Source organism: Aptenodytes patagonicus, chromosome 2 (genome assembly GCF_965638725.1).
Source record: "Aptenodytes patagonicus chromosome 2, bAptPat1.pri.cur, whole genome shotgun sequence".
Classification (NCBI taxonomy): Eukaryota; Metazoa; Chordata; class Aves; order Sphenisciformes; family Spheniscidae; genus Aptenodytes; species Aptenodytes patagonicus.
In genome coordinates this window covers 139,755,425-139,776,320 of record NC_134950.1, presented here as the reverse complement: position 1 = coordinate 139,776,320, position 20,896 = coordinate 139,755,425, and the positions used below count along the sequence as shown (strand labels likewise).

Here is a 20,896-nt window from a genome sequence, read left to right as displayed (position 1 = left end):
TTTGTGATTAGGAACAAGTGGTGAAGAACCCATTCTCCTTTGCGGTTCAGTTACATCTATGGAAATTGGGAAAAGCTGGTATGTATTCAGGAAAGAAATTTTACATTCAGGGTTTGTGTTCACCAGACAATACACTTGGATAAAGCCGAGAACCATACCATAAATATGCAATGAAGACGACAGGCAGACAAGATGTGGTAGGAACGTCTCAGTGGGATACCAAGGACAGTATCTTCCACACAGAGCTAGGCACAGGCCTTGTTTGTTTAACTATACTTGCAAAAGTAGACAGGCTATCATCAAGCTGTCAGAAGATGAATTCAAAGTGGAACTACACTGAACTGGAGGAAAGCGTCTTTCAGTCAGAAAGCAGAAAGCACATGTCCCTGTCCGAGCACAAGAATCCATGTGAGGAGTTTAACGGGCTTTATAGTGAAAGGTTCACACACCTACTTTGGTGACTAAAAAGGGGATTTAGGCTGAATTCAGACGTCTAAGCCCAGGACAGCTGGATCTATAATGTCCACACTCAATCAGCTGCAGTTCTGCACCTAACGTTGGAAGTACTTTAAGCTTATTATCTGTGCAGCCTGTGTCTCAATATAGTTTGAAAATTCCTTTATGTGACTAAAGTCAGTTGATGCAGAAGAGAAGCAAGTCATCTAGACTCCTCCTAAGTTCTGTTACAGTCTAAAGATAAGAAGAGGCACTTAATTCCTCTCTTAGAACCTGGATGGACCCATTCTCCTGCTATTCACAGAAACTGTAACACTTGCAGATGTGACTGATTTCAGCAAAGTCTGGCAGCAACAGACATCTTCATAAAGCAGTTGGAAATGAGACAGGCTTGCCTTCTGGTTAGGGGAAAGACTGAGGATATGCATTCAAACTGAGGTTCAACCTCAAAAGACTCAAACCGAAATCCCTCAACTCCTACAAATGTGCCCTGTCTGCTAGTGTCCTGAAGATCATGGAAGATCATCTCCTGTGGTGCGAACCCACGCTGGAGCAGGGGAAGAGAGCGAGGAGTGATAGAGCGGCTTGGTGGGCACCTGCCATCCAGCCAAGGTGAATCCACCACAGTTGTACAAAAGTAATTCTGATATCAGCAACCTCATTACATAGATGTGACTATCAGCCACTAAGAGGATGATCCAAAGTCACTGACATCCAAGGTAGACGGATTTTTGGGAGACTCTGTTCTTTGTTCCAGTACTCACTTTAGGGCTAAATTTTGTAAATTCAAGAAAGTGTATCTGTTAAAAATTTCCATAGTTAAAATAATGTTGTAATTTAGGTAAGATTTATGAAGTCTATACACCAAACTGAATGAAAGGCAGAGCAAATGACACCCCCACATATCAGCAGGTGAGCTGAAAACAAATCACTTCACTATAAATTCCCTACTGTATTCCAGAGTCCTTCAGTGAAACCCACTCCTTAGCACAAGGCAAAGCTGGGGGCTCATCACCAACACTTGTTGGCAGGCAACTGCCACAAAGTCAAAACTCCCTACAGTGTTACGTTCTGACACCCAGATCATCTCTCCTTCCTGCAGGAGACCCACTGGCACCTCAAGTCACATGCCGGAGAGAAGTGTGCAATGCCTTTTTTTTTTCTTCTTCTGATCAATAAATCAAACTCTACCAAGCCAGCTAAACTCTATTAGAAATTTGGTGATTTTTCAGTTCACTATCTTGCCATGTTCAACAAAGACAATGAAGTAGCAAAGCAATTATATACTCAAACTTCATAAAATTCCACATAATTTAATCACTGTATAGTAATGAGTAAGGGCATCTACTGTCACAACATTTTGTATCTCTGCATGTTAGACAAAAATGTATCAAATTCAAAAATATTGGATCCAATTAAATATTTTTTAATTGCATTTTAAAGTCTTAAATCACACATTTAAAGATACTGCTATTCAGTCATTTAGCAAAATTAAATTGGACAGCTCAGAAATTTAAAATAAGGCCCATATCTGGGTTATATTCCCTTGGCATTATATATCCAAGTCTATATACCATTAATGATTTTTTTTCTAATTGCCTCAGAAATTGAAGTATTTATACAAAGATGCATCACATTTCACATTTTCGAACAACTAACATCCTTCTATTCCAGACAAGGAGAGAAAGCTTCGAAGACCCCATGTGTTTCTTTTACATAGACACACAAACCTGAACACAAACAAATACAAGCAATTTCACCAAATACTTTATCCTGATACCAACAGTTCTATTAAAGCAATGGCTCTGAACTATGGTGTGCACAAGAAGTGCTGGAGGAGCAAAGGGAAGCAGAAAGAAAAGGAATATATTAAATGCCTTTCCCCCCCCCCCCCCATAAGGAAGACAACAAATATTTTGGCAAACGCTGCACATTGAAGGCTTAAATTATGAGAATGCATAGAAAAAAAAAATTTTAACTGTTCTCTCTCTATTAGAACTCTTCAATTTCTGGTATTGAAAAAATTAATGAACAATCATTTTTAAATATTTTCCCAGAAAGAAGTAAGTATTTTCAAAAGTTTTGTTTTTTTTTTTTAAACTGCTATACTATGTTTACTATCCGTTTGGTGATGTAATTTAAAAGAAGCAAGCTTACTCACATCAAACGTGAAATACAAAATTTTCTTTGAAATGGTCTCTGAAGGCAACAGAACATCAATACAAAATTTGGATGTGTCCTTTTTAAGCTCCGTGTAATTGCATACTGTTTCCTCTTATTTAATGTTTCTGTATGTTACATACAAATAAAAGAACTACTAAAATGCATGGATATTTTCATTTCTCAGACTCATACCAGATCTTTAAGGCCTTCTTTTAAGGAGGAGGTCCTAACTGATTAAATACTGGACAGGTATCAGTGTCTCATATTCCACTATGAAATGACAAACAAAATAGCTCCTTACTTGGTAATATCATTAAGGATTTAAAGCAGTATATGGAGCAAATTTGCTTCATCTCTACAGCTTATCCTTTGAGACAAGAAGGTGGCATGGGGAAGAAACATGCTTTGTTAATAAATAGAATACTTTCAACTTTTTCTACAGCAATTGTAGAAAACTGAGACTCAAATACATCTGTTCCAGAAAGCATCATGTAAATATTTCTACCTGATTTTTTTGTTGTTGTTGTTCAATAACATTGCATTATTAGAAGTATCATTCATGGCTTACCTTGATATCATGAAAATATTAGGAATCTCAATCACGTTCCAGTGGAATGTACTATTAAAGTTATTAAATTTTATGATTATTCTGTTAGATGACTACACTGAAACACAATTAAGTATACGCTGTCATGTCATAGGCACAAAAAAACCACCAAACAATCAGCAGTCTTCATTTTACCTTATATGCAAGTGTTTCCTTTAGTAATAAATCAACAACATTCATAAATCATATGAGATTTTCTCAGTTTTTAAAAATATAAAATTTAGATTACCTATCATACAGGAAAACTTCCTAAACGTTCTTGACCTTTTCCAGTTCAGTTCTTATCAGGCGTCATAAACTGTCTCCTAAATCTAACTTCTCACGTTCGGTACCTGTTCTCTAAGCACGTCATTCTGAGCCATTTAAGTTGCTCAGGCAACTTAAAGGAAGTTTTGCCTGAGCAATAACTAAAGAACTGGTTCTTCAGCTTAGAGAGTTTTTTGTTTCCTGCTCTTTCACAGGACAACTCTTCCTTCGCATTGTTTATAGTATTAGAAACATCTTCATACTGAACACCTAGATGTGTTTCTCCTGGAATCTCCATGTTTCCTCCATGACTGAGCCAGTTTCTTTTTAACTACAAACCCCACTCTAGTGGGCTACAAATTGTTATGGTGAATTTAAGGCAGCAAAGCCATAAAGATACACTCTCCAAATACCCATAGTCACATAACCCTTAGTCAGTCTACATGGTACCATACTGGATAATAATTGTTCAGTAAAAAAAGTTACAGACCCCAACTGATTTTTTTTTTTTTCCTCTCCAAAGAACCTATCTTTTGGATTAAAAAACATAAACCATAATTAAACCTCTTACTTTACAGGGAATAATATCAGTAATACAATAATATTATTATATTATATTCTGCATTCAAAATATTCATAATTTTTAATTAGCCATAAAATCACATATTTTAAAAATTACTTACATTCCGCATATTTCTGAAGCTGAGAGAACTCTCCAGGACTTAGGTTAACCCACTTCTCCTGGCTCGTCATACTGGCAGTAAGGGTCCTCGTTAAATATCAGAAAAACATTCCCTTTGACCCAGGTGATATAAACTCCATAAAGACTCGTAGTTTCAGTTCACAGTGCTTGGAGACTGGAGAGATGGCATCAGTCTATGCGGATGAAGTTTTTGATGCTACGAACTCTTCCCAATGTGTTGGTTCAGTGGTGAGTTACAGCACTGTTAAAAGAAGATCAAGCATTAGAAGCACAAATACCAGTTTTATTATTGAAGTAATTGTAACTGATAAATATTTTCTTACATACAGTTTTGCTCAAAATCTTTCCATACAATATTTGTCCATAAATAGTTTTATATGTATTTCCAAATTTTATTTTTATAATTCCAAATGCTTATGTGCAGCACTGATAATCAAAAATTATTGACTGTTTATGATCAAATTGTATCTGGACAACTTGTGTGGGAGTGTTTCTGTTTCAGTAACAACCACTGCAAAAGTAGATACTATCTATCAGTAAACTTAGTTCCCTATGATTTTAAAATGGGATCCAGGTAACTGGGTTTGTATCCAATTACGTTGTTGTACAGTCCTGTGTGGCCTTGTCAGAAATGTTCTGAAGCTTCTAACTCCCTGTATCAAAAATGAAATGGATTCTGCAGTTTGGTGAGAAATTCACATAAGCGCTATATGAATATTAACTATTCTAACAAAATAGTAGGGGTTTGATTTCTAGAATGTCACAACATTGCTGAAGTCACTACTGAAAATCAAATATAACTGTTGGCACCATTGCAAATCAGTTCAGGAAGGAAAAAGATCAAACTGTGGGTGCCATCTCATTCTGATTTTATGCAGTTTTTACCTCTGTAGGACAGACCTTACAAAGGCAATGCATTACCAACACCACTCCTTGCACAACAGGTAGGATACTTTTCATCTAATTTTAGCCATCTAGAAGTCAGGTACCTCAACCGAGATTGTCATCTAGGGCTCTCTCTTTAATCAGTAGAAAGAGACAGGTGGCCCAGACAGCAATTAATCCCTCCAGTTTCAACATAATCTTAAAATGTGATGAATTGCCTTCTTGTGGTATTTATCTTCCGCTATTGATTACAGAGGTTGCCTAGATGACAAGTTTAGGCTTGTAGAAGCTAATTTTAGACCATAACTGGAATCTCTTTATATGCCTAGCAATGTGTCATTTACAAGGGTCAGATTATAAAAAAGAGCGAAGGAAAAATTCAGACCAGAAGAGACTGACACAGTAATGGAAAGAGTGCTAAGGAGGAAGATGTTGGCAGCTAGGAGAGGAGAGAAAAAGGAGCAAAATGTCATTAGGGGGGAAGAAAAAAAAAAAAAGAAATAAGAGTAGCTAGTAACAGAAGCATATGAAGAAAGATACAGTAACCCCATGATAGACAACATCTTTTTTTTTGCTGTCTCACATATATGAGTATCATTCCTGAACAAAGAAATTTGGGAAGAAAGACAACTTAGTCCCAGAGCATGCTTCCATTGCTCTCAGGCTCTTCCTGGTGAATGATTTGTGTATATGTACCTATATTATGAGCAAGTAAGGTTATCCAAATACCACAACTGTGCAGACTACTTGGCAGCTGCCTTGTCTTTTTAGAATTGAACCAGAAGAGATTCCTACGCTCTTCATCTCCTCAAGTTAGAAAAAAACATAACGATAAGTTAGAAGAGGCAACATCTAGAAACACTGATTGAACAAATAACAAAAACTAATAGGAGCATGGAGATTGGGATGGAAAAAGCAACATTAATGTGGATAATGTTGGCCAAGTGCAAGGCACATCGGCCCTCATACAGCAGTGAATTAATGTCAGTGCCAGAAAAAGGGCAGTAACTAAAAAAGCTAAAAGTGATATTCAATAAGAAAAGCTATCATTCTGTCTTGAGAACCTCTTATTTACAACAAGAGAAAATAACTATGGTCAACGGCAACATTTTAATCAAATTAGAGATGTTTCATTTCTGGCAGTTGATTAGATTGTATTGAAGACAGTTTTATTTCTTCAAATAGATGTATTTTTCTTATATACTTGACAACTGATTAGGTTTTACTGAAAATGGTTTTGTATTTGTATAGCTGATTTAATAGAAGCAAAATTTTCTACCACAATTTCATCCAGTATTACTTTCTGTATTCCTAACTACATTAGCTTCATTACCTGTAAAAGCTAACATTGCTGAATGCTGTTAGAGATTATCTCAATTATTTAATATGAGTATTTGTGATAAGCAGCCTATCATTAGAATTGCTATCACTAGCAAGGTAAAAACTGCTGTGCGCTCTAAACTGATCAATCTATTCATGTCCAATACCTTTAGCTGACCACTGTCTATAGGGTTTGCTGTATACACACTACATAGGCAGCGTAAATGGATATTCTCCCATTGACTTCCCCTTCTCCAACTTCAGATCTAAATGAGCACCTCTGATAGCCTTTCCCCCTTACTAGACACCCAGGGTCTACTGCCTACAAACAGTGTTGCAAGAAAAGGTACATGACCTGAATGAGATGAGAGCAATGGAAAAAATTTAGTATGGGCATGGCAGTCCACAGAAGATGTAGCCTGCGTGTACGCCAGCAGAGTTATCATGGAAGATACAACAGAGTTTAAGGCTACATTATTATCTTGGAAAACTACTCCAAATGCAAGTTCCTTCCTTTGAAAGGGAAGACTGGGGGGGGGTTCTAGTGGAACTAATTTGCCAAGTTTAATCTGGGAACAGTAATGGGGAGGTAGGCAGTCCTCTGAGGATGACTTGGTCTTTGGACTGCAGCCAGGTCCTGTACACCACCTCAGTGCGTGTGATGCAGGAATATGCAGAAATATAATAGGGAAAATCTCAGCAAAAGGAACCTGATCGAGGCTTCCTGTTTTAGCTTCCTGTTAAGTTCTGCTGCAGGGGAGTCCTAAGTAAGGAAAGGTTCCTGCTCCCTGCATCCTTTAGCTTTCAGTTAAACCTTTTATAGTGGCATTTTCCCATTTTATATCGATAATAATGTAGCTATAAGAAATCAAGCACATTATATAGATGCTGAGGACAAAAGTCATCAATACATGTGTTACACGGTGTGTGCCATTTATTAAGGTAAACATTTCAAGATCATCAAATATCTTATACAGTATCAACTTCGGTAGAAGAAAATATTAATTTACATTATCTTTTTCAGTACTGTTTAATTGAAATCCATTCTTTTGAACTTTATTTTAGTGCTCTTTTTCTCAGTATTCCAGGAAGGTCATGCAGCGAGAAACCTATACATAACTACATGAAGAGGAAAGCAATAACAGGGATAATACTATCACTCAGGTTAAAAAAAAAAAAAAAAAAAAAAAAAAAAAAAAAAAAAAAACTTGAACTAAAACATTAATCAAATGTGCTTGCTGGCAAGCAAAATAAAGATCAGCAGCACTAAACAGTGATTTGACCTCTCCATGCAGAGATAAATTACTTTGAAGAACACTCTATAGCATAGTTAAAATACACAGGACGTCAGGTAAGGAACTCTTCCACTGATCCTCTAAGAGTCTGACCTATTCCAGGAAGCTCCGATCTGTGCACACATTTTGTTAGTATCTGCTTAGGCAAGATTCACAGCCCTCTCAATCAGACACAAAGCAGGCCTTACAAGTAAGAGAAATCAGAAACACTACATTAATAAACCATTCATTTTATTACAGAAAGAACTAGAAAAAAAAATCCTCCTCCTCTACCCACTGACAATAATAAATCTTAGAATTCCAGTCTCTCTTTTATAATGTGTTTTTCTTTCTGGATTTGAGTGTTTATTAAGTTTTCTGTCAGAATTCCTACCAGGCCATATACCCAAACTAGGAAGCAAAGCTTTGTTAAAAACTCTACAAATCAAATTACTTAGCATTCAGCCAACAATGCTAACTAACTTAGATTTCCAGGAATTCCCCATGCCACTGAAATCCTCAGTTGCTGTGCAGAAACGAGGCTGAGGAAAGGAGAAGAGAAAGGAATATACAGTGGAGGAAAAAAAACAAATATAAAGGCACATCCCCTGTACGCCAACCTCAACACTCAAATCATCTCATTACACCTTGTAGAGTCCTCACAGCAAGGAAAGAGGAGTTTTCAGAAAGTATGGGGGGTGGGGCGAGGAATTTACTTTCAGTCCTACAAAACCAGTCAGTCAACAACACTGGGTTCAGCTTCGAACTTCGATTCCAGAGGAGGACTGTGGCCTGTGCAAACACATCCAGCTCCTCAACCAACCCAACTCCCTCTGCTTCCTCCTGACAGGCAGGAGGGCTGCTGGGGGGTCCATCCTCACTGTCGCCACTAAAAGCATGAAACTTGTCTTAACGCGTGCCTTAAGGGACTTTTCTGTGTTCACCATAACAGGGAAACCTAAAACAGCCTAGAGACTGGCTTTCGGAATTACTCAGCCATTTTTTTGCTTTCTACCAGGCCTTCCATAATGTACATCTCACATACAATGTCATCATTAACAGCCAGTTACTCCATAAAGGGGGCACAGGGTAAGGCTGGTGGCAAGAAGGGGTGCAGGTGACAAAATGACAGATTTTAAGCAAGCATCTTCCATGCTATGCAAGACTGAGACCTTCAAGTCCTTTTCTCCCATTTCCCTCTGTTTTAGTATGCTTACGTTTTTATTGGGAAAGAAGGAAAAAAAAGAAAAAAAAGAAAAAAATGAGAGAGAAAGAACATGAATCCTAAGGAAACAAGCTTCCTTCCAGGGAAACTACAGTTCTCCACAACATGACTGATTAGTGATTTTTGCCTGAACGATAGGAATAAATAACACAGAATATTTTATACCTTAATTGCTATGGAGGCTGAAGCAATTATGCTTTTCAAGACATTTTCTGTACAGAATGTACTTGGTATTTCCTTCAGTTGGGCCCTACACCTTCACCGCAGCTAGCTGGATCCTGCGATTTCAATGTAGGTGACATCATGGATTTTCCAAAGGAGAATTTCTGCATGTCAGATACCACATGCTGACACGTATACATGAAACAGTTTTCTCTATTAACTCCTGCAACCAGTTCAGAAAGCAAGTACGTTCTTTTTACTGACAAGACCAAAGCATCTTTCCTCTGAAAACTCAGTGTCATTTGTGGGTTTAGCAAACAATGGAAAAGTACACATTTCATCAACACTTGTAGAAGAACAACTCAGCCTTCATGTGTAAAATATATTCTCTTGTGTATTTTAAGTCTATGTATCATTAATATATAAGGGATTATGATGCACTATTGCACTATTTATTCTCTATTAATCAAGCTGTTAGGATCAAAGCGCATAATATTTCCTGGGCACTGAAGGACCACACTTGCTATTGAACCCCCAAGATAGTCTCTCCGATATTCTCTCCACTAAGGTTGCTATTGTCAAAACAGCTGAACCAAAAAAAAAAAAAAGCAAGCTAACAAATCTCTAATTCCTTGGAAATGCAGGCATTATGTACAGATATACAAGACAATTTGTGTAGGTATTCCTGCAATTCATTTTACACTTTGTAGAAAACAATGTCTCTAATGTCAGAAATACTCCAAATTTGCACAGTTTGGGGGGGGTGTGGGTGGGTGTCCAATCAAAAGTATCTGCTAATCACCTTTCTGATTTCTTTACTCTCAAATACAGAAGTATTACAATTATTTATAATTGCTGATGGATTAACGGCATGGATGAAGAAAAAAAAAAAGAGCCCCCATAACAAAACACAACAGCTTTTTCCTACATAAATTGCATATTTTACATAACAACATCCTCTTGTTTCTCGCAGTATTTAGCATGCATAAAGTCATTTTCATAGTACACATTCTTTTTCAATTTAGCAAAGGATGCTTACTGATGTAAATTAACATAATTCTGAAATATAAACTCTAAACATTGATATGCTGAAATCAGTGAAAATTTGCTTACCAAGCTAAAAATCTCTCCCTTCAAAGGAGTGACTTCAACACAACTCAAAAGCATGCATGTTTTCCTGACTACTTTATCCCCAGGTGTACTAGTCTGGGGCATGTAAAAACATCCATTTAAATTTTAATACAAAGATATGGACAGTATTCCTCAGAGAAGCAATTATTCAAATTTACTTCCTCAAATTACTTCTATGGAATATATCAGTAAACACTGGGAATACATGCAGCACAAAAAACATTGTGATAGGATAAGCAGAATACTTGAATCTTTGAGAAAACATTTCACCAATACTAGAATTTGTGACAGTGAGAAATATTAGCAATAAAAACTGAGCACCGATAAAAACTGATCAGAATGCAAGATAACAACATAACTGAATAGTTACTTACACAAAATACAGGCATACATTTTTAATTATATTTTTTACTTTGCTCTTCATGTACCTTAACTTCATCACATGACTACTTTAAAAGCAACCTCAGATAGATCTTAAATTTTTCCAACTACTAGGTTTGCTATTGCCAAGTTGTTACACTAATTACCTACCAAGTCAGAAGAACTACATTCAAATGTCTCAGTGTTTTCTTCACTAAAAGAAATATTGAAATAAATGAAACCCAAGGAGAATCTGGGACAAGGAAATACCAGAATGTATATGTGCTGATGCATCATAAGTTTATAAAGGCTTTCTTCTTGCTTTAAATAATATAACTGAATAAACTAAAAATAAACTGACACCTTTTCAGACTGGAATTTATTTTATGCTTATGAGAGAAACAGTACATAATTCAAAACTCTTCTCTAAGTGAGTCATGGAGCTGTTGCCAATGTAAAAACGTCTCAATAACAATTTCAGGAAAACAGATTTTAATAAGTGAAAGTTTAAAAAGGAAATTTGAGGAGTTAGTCATCCTTCTTATCATTTTACATCAATGACTAAACAAGCAAATTTGTCCATAAGGCCATTAAAATTTGGTACTAATTCTGACTAAATGATCATACTGTATAATATTTTCATTGTACAAGTGATTGATTATAAACATATTGAAACTAGAATTAAAAAAACCAAAAACAACAAATTGACCCCACCAAAAAGCAGACAATAAACTGTTTAGACAGAAAAATTTCTAGACAGCTCTTAGTATTTTGAAATTGATGAATTTCAAAAAGATACTATTTGAATATTAAAAGCCTCAAAAGAAGGCTAAATCACTAAGGCTTATGACTGGTATTCTTTAATAAATGGAACAAAGCAATCTGGGACAGAAAGCACAGGATTTGATAGGTATAACTATGTAATCTGTAGGAAGTTCTCTGTAATACAGCACATTTGGCTGACAACTGGATAAATCACTCTGTAGAGAAGATTAATCACAATTCCTTCCATGTCACCCCCTACTATTTCTATATATCCACCAAAAACTCCTCCAAAATTTAGAACAACACAGAATAAACATCTTAGGGGCAACCTCTGCCTTCCAAGGTGTGCATCTGCCACCTTCCCCAGGAAAGCCAGCTCCAGAAGTGCACCCCTCGGTGTGAACTCTACATAGATCTCCCCACAACTGGCACAAGTATCTGAGCCCGTATTAGCAGAATGTTAAGGTCTTCGACTATTATCTGCCATGTGTTCTTCCTCTTTCCATTCCCTCTCATGGGATGAACTGTAAATTCTGCATAACAATTAACTTTTGTTGGTTATAAGCTACAGGGGGGTTTTTTGGTTAATTGTTGGGTTTAATTAATCTCTCCATATTTAGGTGCTCTAGGGGTGATTACATTAAGAGGAAAGCAAAGCTGAAAAGTGTAATTTACAACTGGGGAAGATTTCTGATGATCCTTAATTTCCTGGGGCAGAAATTCCTACTTCATGCTCGGAAATAAGCCCTTGAAGAGATGTGCTTTAGTCTCGTGACAAAAATGTTCTACTGCGCTCGAGGAAAAGATTTGTTAACTGCTGTCCTCATTCCAAAGCTTTATGCACTTTTAAAATAAACTGGGAACAGGGCACTGGAGTTCCTTTTAAATAACTTTTGAGAATTTGAACTTGATTTAATCTTCAGTAGGAAATCTGTACAGAGACTAGAGATCTGGTTAGCAGGCAGGGTAATGGATTTTATAGCAGAAGTTCATGCTGTGTTGTTTTCTACTAGCTGGATTTTTTTTTTTTTTCCTTTTTTCCCTAGGGAGAGAGCTACATGCAGAAGTTGATCAAATTGTAGTCCTGGGATATGAATAGCTGGCACTATGTCCCTGTCCACTGAGATAGTGTGGAGCCTTCTAGACGACTACAAACGGTTTCGTATTTATTCATTAGTATTACTACAAAAGAGTTCAGTGATAGTGAGCTACCAAAAGGAATATCATAAAGTGGGATGGGCCCTCGCCTACAGGAATGCATATCTGCAGCCAAAGGAACCTAACGTGATGGCAGCAGCATCTCAAACTACTATTCCCTCTTCGCCCACACAATTCCTGACCTGTTCAAGTTCAGCTCCAAGGAGATGATAATTTCTAGGTTTGTGAAGACTCTGTGAACATCGCCACTGGTATGTTCCTCGCACTTGCTCTGATGGCACGTCCACACTGCCACCAGGGGCGTGGATGTGCAAGTGGAGCACGTGTGAGGCAGTTTTACTGAAGCAAAGCCAGAAGTGAATGGCCAAGTCGGCCCAGCACCACAAGCACCGGGGCAGGCTCTGCGCCTCTGCCCAAATGCCTGCACACACGCCCAAGCAATGCTGAAGTCCATGCTGTCACAGTTTCACAGCTCTCAGCACCTGAAACTACTACTTAAAGGCAGCTTGGCCTCATCTCTTTCAACAGCATAAACATACCTCGAGTCTCTTATCTCATCTTACATCCTTATCAATTTTCCTACAGGTTATATACTGCTATTGACTAAACTGAAGCAGAGAACTGGCATTTGTGGAACTACACACAAGAGATTTGGTCAGGGATGGAAGTGCATTTTCTGATTGAGGGTCCTTCATTTGTTTGTCCGTCCATCCTACCCAGATAGACTTACAGTTGTAAAGACACAACTTGAACATATTGACCCATCTTTCAGACAGGACACCACCACCTCCTCATGGTTAACTGTGCTGATTTTTTCAGAGGAATATGAGAAGATGACAACGAAATTTCTGTCCTCCACCTACTGATTTCAGGATATTAAGTCGTTATATTGTAAATATTGAGCCTTTCACGCAAAGACTCTATCCTAAACCCCACCATTTCAAACATACTAAACTGTCTCCAGAATGCTTTGTAGCTAACAAATGCCAATATTCCCATGGATTTTTTAAACACCTAAAAATTGGTATTTAATTGCACTTTTAATTGACAAAGGTATATAATTGCACTTTTATGCAACTTAAGTTTGTGTTCTTTTTCCATGGTGTTTAGTTTTCAACACAAAATCTTACTTTTGTTAATTTGTGTTTCCCTGTGTTTTTCCCGTCTTAAAGGGAAGAAGAAAAAAAAGTTGATCCTGTTTCCTCCTTCCCTTGGGAATCTTTTGGCTGAGCTAGCTTATATTATGCTTGCATTTTTTAAATATTTTTTCTCTGGAGAAAGGCTTTGCATTTCTGTTATCTTTTTCTAGTATGTTTTTCTCTGGAGTTCTACCTAATTATTTTCTCTCTTTAAATTAATTCTCCTCAGATTTAACTTATGTTTTTACACAGTAGTCCTTGGCACTAACATTATTGCTATTGTAAGTATGATTATCTAAAGATAGGAGAAATGTGGGACTGGCAGAAAGTAGTAAAATATTTTCTACCACATGAAGCTTTCAGACACACAAGCCTTTTCTCAAGTCTGAGAAAGATGCAGGAAACTTCAAGCTAAGTATGGGTTAAGATCAATTTTTAGTTTAACTTATGCTATGTTATCATATAGTTTGAGAGAAAAGGGTAGTTAGTATCCTATTGGAGGTCTGGACCGCACACACATACCCTTCAGGACTTGTTTTTGGTTTTGCTTGCTTTGTCTATAGACTGCTGAATATACTGCTGGAGGGGCCACGGCTGGCACTGTGCCCCTCCTGACATCTTGAGGGCAACAGCATCACCTGTCCTCATGAGCTTGTGAAGACAAATGTCCCATTTTGCCACCTTCCAGTTCTTTTTACCTATACTACTGATAAATTTGGGAACAGCCTGCTTAGAATACAGTAATAAAACATGCTCAAAATTACCTGAAAAGAGACACAAGATAAACACATATGAAGTTCTTACGATACTCCAGTGAGCAATCTGCCTTATATATGCAGTTGTTGGATACAAAACTGAACTCACTTTACAAGACTGTAGCTTGAAATTTGAAACAATTTCCCCAGCTTTGCTCAATGTTGACACTTGTGTTTCCTCATCCTCTGCAATTCCACTGGGGACCTACAGGATTTTGCCCAACGGAGTTTTATGTTATCCACAAACTGTAGTCAAGAGCCAAACAAGTATTAAATAATCTCCATCCCCATACTGGAACACCTTTTACAGCACTAGACATCTTCTAGCATAGGCCGTCCTTCCTTTGCTATTACTATATTTGTCATAAACTAAAAATTATCTATATGTATACTTCTGAATCATAAACATTGTCACTTGAAAACAATTAATCAATTTCTGTGCATTTCATTTTTATCATAGCTTTAAAAAGCAAAAGATAGACAATGTTTGATACACTAGCTTTTGTTTCCCTTAAAAAAAAAAATTATACATATCTAGTGGGGAAAGAAAAAAAATGTAGTCCATTCTGACAATATTTTTAAGCCTTACATCAAAAAGACTTACATATGAGAATATGGTAACTAATGAAAAGCCAGAAATCAAAGGGGGTGATAAAGTAAGGAAAGCAGAATAAATACACAAACACAAAAAGAAACTGAACAATTCATTTTTGTTTCTGTGCTTAAATTGTTAAAGAATTCCTCTTCAGTGACAAAAAAAGTAGTATAATAAAATGGATGGCAGCTTGGTAACGCTGCATTTGTTCTTCTGTAAGTGGAATAATTACATAATTCAATCCTCCGGACTCCACTCCCACACAGAACAGAGGTATCAGATAAGAACGCTACCACTCCTGGTAATACTAATTACAGATGTACTGCCTCCATGAATGTATATTCTTATCTTTTATAGCAGCAGCACTAATTACAAACTGCAAACCTGCATCTATTACGCTATTTCATATCTGTAAGAGTCTTTCTGCTTTCAACCTCCAATCTGTTTTGCTGTTTTTGTTAGTTTCCCAGATGAAGCACTGGGACGCACACGCTGCACTTGATGCATTGCAAGGCAGAAGCTCAAGTCCTTTTAAATTGTTTCCCTTACTTCAAACTTTATGATCCCACAACTTAACATTTAGAACTTGTGTGTATAACTACCTTAAGCCAACTGAAGGTGTACTCACTGAAACAAAGGTGTCTCAAACAGAAATGTTTAAAATTTCATTTACACTGATAACTAAAAAAGTTAAAAAATTGGCCCTATAGAACTTCCACATGATTCCGCAAATCGCAAAATTACCTACAAGGTTTATGCTCAGCTTTCTATTACTAGAGAGAAACTACAAAGAAAAAAATATTACTTATGGATAGGCACAAGATTGTGAAGTCACATTTCATCTTTCATTGTTTTTCAACATTTTTATCCTATAATTGCTTTATATCTCAGCCTATACTTGGTCAGTAACCACCGTAGTAGCTGTTCTTCCATCTACCTGTACAAAGTTGTCACTAAAGGAAGTTTTATGGAAGACTGTATATGAAATATGAGTATTACAGAGCTTGGATTCCACTCAAGTCTTGCAAGAGAATATAAATGCAAAGTTTTTTTAAAAAACAAGCAGATTTTTTAGGGGTTAAGAATTATTCTCTGTTGTTCCATCCTGAATTGATCCACAGAAGTTTTCAAATGAAGAGATTTTCCGAAGTCCTTTGTGTGGTCTACTCTTATCAACAGGCACAGGATCTACATGTGTAACACTCTTCCCAGCAGCTAGCCGTGTAAAACTCACTTTCATCAATTAGAGAACACGTGAATTTTAAAAACAGTTCTGTTAATAGAAATAATAGTGTTTAACTTTACTAAATGATTTGTTATTTATGAGTCATTCCTTTCACCTGTTCCGTATTAAAACCTGCACAACTGAATTCTTTTACAAGTGAAATAAGCCTAAAAAAGTTTGCTCCACTTGCATCCTCTTTATATCACAAGAATATCACAGCTATGTGATCTTTAAGTCACTCCTGTGACTGTAAGGTCATCCTATTTTGGTATAGTTCTTGACATTTGGTACAGCTCTTGACATTTAAAAAAAAAAAAAAAAAAGGAGAAAAATTATTCTATCTTATTTAAAACTGTTCCATGAGGAGTTCTTCTTCCGAAGATTATATTTCAAATGATAAAGTTATACTTACTAATGAAACAGAAGTTTATCTTCTGAGAACATTCACCAAAGATCAGCTCATAAACCTCATAAACCCTCCATCCTCAAAAAGATAAAATGCATTTAAAATTAACTTGTTTATGAGTTCCAATGGATGTTCACAGAAGTGGTTTTGCTGTACCCCAGTAACTTTTATAATTAATTCATTTCTTTTTGGTTATATTTACACTAAATCAAAAGACAGTTAGCCCCTCTGTTTTATCATTTGAGGCACGCCAAGTAACATGTTCTGTTTTACCCAAGAGCAAAGGATGACTACTAGCCACAAGAAGAAAAAGCAAACAAACAAAAAAACCACCACAGAGAAAGGTCATCCATACCAGGTCATGTGCATCCATGCAAACCTGCGATTCAGAATTTGAGATACTATTGTTTAGACTTAGCTGCTTAGACTGCGCAGGCAGAAATCCCAGAGCTAAGCTGAACTGGGCAACTGGGACTATGTAGCCTGAGCACTATGTTGCTTTTCTGACCCAAACTGGAGTGTCTGCACTCTGATGTCCAACGGTGCCTAAATAGACTTTGTTTATAATACTACTCATTCTTTGCAAGTCGGCTTGACCAACGGAACAGAGGAAAAATGTCAGGTAACTACTAATTATGTTATTATATGCTTGTATTATAAAAGCAGAAACTGAGATAAGATTGACCGTATCACTGACAGGACAACATACACAAGGGACAGACCTGCTTACTTTTTAAGTACAAGGACTAGAAAATAAGAGAAAGATAAATATCCCAAAGTGGAGAACCGAAATTCCTACAAATGAATATAGACCTAGTGCTGAATTTAAAAAGTGGCTAGATCTCACCTGGCATTAATTATTGCATTTCAAATTCACTAGACACACTGAAACATTTGTTCTCAAATGATTTGCTCACTATCACACAGGAAGTGTGTGGAAAAGTCAGGAACTGAACTGAGATCTGTAATTGAATATATTTAAACACATGAACAGTGCTAATTTATGTAAGTCAATAAAACAGTCCTACTTCTTAACAGCTTTATTTTTGTCTATCCTATCAAGTTTGAATTGGTAAATTTAAGTCTAAATATGCCTAAAAAAAGTACTTAATAACTTAGAATAAAGCTATAGATTATAAAAACCGTCATTGATATCTAATTACCCAAACCACAAAATTTTAATTAAAATTCCCTGTCTCTCGTGTACAGCTAGCCTTAGTTAATGCTCCACTAATTAAAACACGAAGTAGTTCACAGGAAGTAGATACTGCTGAGGAAACATTACCACTGACAGATTTAGCTACATATACGCAATAACATCACCATTCTGGAAATCTGTGGTTGTTTTTAAATTACTTGAGCGTGTGTACTGTGGCTTGCCCCAGGGTCCTGCTTTTCCAGTCACCCACGCTGGGGACCTGGTTGGAAAACATCCCAGGTCCCATCCAGTTCTAGCAGCTCCATTCCTTTTCCACAGAGGTGGGCCAGTACAAGCCCAAGCCCTATCCAAAATGGTGCTGGGAGGAGGCGCCCAGGGCCTGAACCTACACCCCAAAGGCCAGAAACAATCCTATGTATCCACATCTTTGTGCCAGTAAAAACACCCTAAATAAAAGGAAGATGGAGATTCTGAGCAATGTGCCTCAGGGGACAAACGAAATACAGATCACCTAGTCTCGAATCTTAACCGCTGCACTGTCTTTCCCCTTAAGGGGGGACAAGGTATATACCTTAAGCAGAGTAAAGATAAATTAAGAAAAAGCTGCTGCTACCTGGAATACAAAACTGCAAAAATGCCAAATACTCTGTTTTCAGAAGCAAGTGAGAATTCAGTGCATTTAGCCTTTCTTCAGAATCTGGCCTTCTCAGATATACGAAACAAAAGATAATTCAGGTCTCTAACATCTACTAGTAGTTTCCAGTCCTCAAGGTTCCCAGGCACCAATTGCATCAATAGTTAGCTTACATTTCTTAAATTGGCACAACTAAAATAAGCAAGTTATTTATTTTGGCATCTTAAAAGAATTAAAAACAGATTTAGTATACCTACAAAATTCACTGTAAAAATATCCTGTTGTAAATATATGTACAACGTAATTTTATGTTTCCTATTCTCATTTTTCTTCAGCATAAGTATATCGAATATTACTGCTATTATATCTTGCTAGTATTTTAGAAACCTACCTATGATAAAGGTGAAATTATGAACATAAGAAATTATGAACATAAGAAATATGAACATACATATTTCTGTATAGATACATCAGAATATTCTGATGAAAATAAATAATCTTTCATATTGTTTTGGGTATTTCTCCCCTATTTTAGTTATTCATTAAATTTATCTAGTCCTTTTAATAACAGGTGTCACTAACAATGGTAGCAGACCTCTTACAACAGTATTGCATAATTAATTACTAAGTTCAAGTTGGCACAGAAAACAGACGAGACAGATACTCACACTGATTAGTTGCGAACCAGAAAGATGACTCTTAAGTATTTCTGTTTTGATATCTATACAGTATTCCTTTATTTTATGGCTTCAAAATCTATACATATTAACTAAAAAATTCCAGTAAATAATATTAACACAAAATGTGCATTATTTTTCTGCCAAAAAGTTCAAGGGGAGAGAGATCTAATATATCTTCTTGCTAGTCATAATTCCAGATAATACTGTATTTATTGATTTTTAAACTTTTGGATGTACAAAGTTTTCCTGAATAGTCAGAGCTGTTACTGTACGAGCAGTTTCAAAATACTCCAAAAGCCCAAAAATACTTTACTGAAAATAGCAAGCTTTGCTTGCTTGGCAGAGTTATGCATATTTTTTAGATATGTCAAAAGTTGCAAAAACATATGTATTCTCTTTTATGGGACATCACGATTGCTCCATTTGTGGTAAATTTGCCCTGGGACACTGCATTTTACAAAGAAAGTTGCATTACAATGGCCCACATTGTGCCATCTGTTTCAAGAAGAACTCTCCAGTGATTTTCTATGGAGAATAGTCTTAAAAAATAAATGGAACAAGATGTCCCAAAGTACTTTTTTTACCTAGCTTAAACACTTTTGATTGAAATGATTCTGAAAAACTCAGAAAGCTGTAGCATTACCACTAAATTATCCCCTTAATCTTCATTTTTTCCCAAACAGGTGAGAAGGTACATGGATGGAATGGTCACGTGTGGGACAGCTCCATGGCTGCAGAGGCAGATGAGAATCCCCATAAAGCAAGGGTTGCATGGGGAGTCCCAGCTTTCCCGGGAGGCGAGTCCTGCTGGCTCCCTTCCCTTCCACTCACACCCCCATCAGTAATACCCTGTGCCACAGGTACCTGCAAATGCTGTGGCAGCAGCAGAACAGCCAACAGCATCATGCATACCAGCAAAAGTAAGCAGGCGTGGGGGCACGGACCTAGAGAGGCCAGATGGCCATGAGCAAAAAAGTTTGGGATCTGACAGTCTAACATTACCCTCATGTTTGACCAGTGTCACCTCGGTCCTTCCACAGGATACACTGCAAACAGTGCGGATGCCACAGCCGCAGAAAGGACCACGGGGCGGCAGGGGGAAGAGGGACCTTTCTTTTAGTCAGCGCTGTGAACAAAGTTCATCATGCCAAATACCTTAGATGCACTACACCTGCTCTACAGAACATCAAGAAAGGAAGAATATATTTTCATGTCTTGTTATTGTCTACCCTCTTTTGAGGATATTTCTCTGACAGAAATGCAACTATAAATTTTAATGCCGTGAAAACACCATGACTTTCTTTGTTTATTTACTTTAGAAAATAAGATCTTTGTAAAATACCAAAGTAACCATAAAGTTCTGATGTAAGTCCAAAACAAATACTTTATATTAAGAGGCATACTATCCTTATTTACACTGCACCAGAGCTGTTATTTAGCAACAGATACACAGAGGAACATCCCCAGAAATCCCCTGGTGAAGTCATCTGAAACCCCTTTCAAAAGAACAATAACCTTCTGCATCAGTACAGCTTCATATTATCTCATGTCTGGCTTCCAATTAGGACAAAAGCTTCCATTAACTTCATTAAACAGCTATTATCTAAGAATTCCAATGTTTTCATAGCATAACCAATGCTCTTAGATTATTAATATTTTTTGGTCAAATGGTCTAGTTCAAAGGTACTGTATCCTTTTACACAATCGTCCAGGCAGACAGCAGTAACGTAGCCAGATGACAGTAAGAGCAGTATCACAGAACTTCAATATTCATTTCACCAGTTCCATAAATTGCTTCAATTTTGTAGATAGATGGGTAATAATTTTAAAACATGTAAAAGGCATATT

The 20,896-nt window shown here is 36.8% G+C and overlaps 1 protein-coding gene across 7 annotated transcripts in view; it reads right to left on the bottom strand.

Annotated features, from left to right (window-relative positions):
* The window catches only part of DGKB (diacylglycerol kinase beta), a 379,491-nt gene that overhangs the window by 325,049 nt on the left and 33,546 nt on the right, over nucleotides 1-20,896 (bottom strand). For all 7 annotated transcript variants that reach the window (XM_076331405.1, XM_076331402.1, XM_076331403.1 and 4 more), the window contains exon 2: nucleotides 4,156-4,416. In XM_076331405.1, coding sequence (XP_076187520.1) covers nucleotides 4,156-4,225 — 70 coding nt within the window. In that variant the 5' untranslated portion in view covers nucleotides 4,226-4,416. The remainder of the gene's footprint in view (nucleotides 1-4,155; nucleotides 4,417-20,896) is intronic.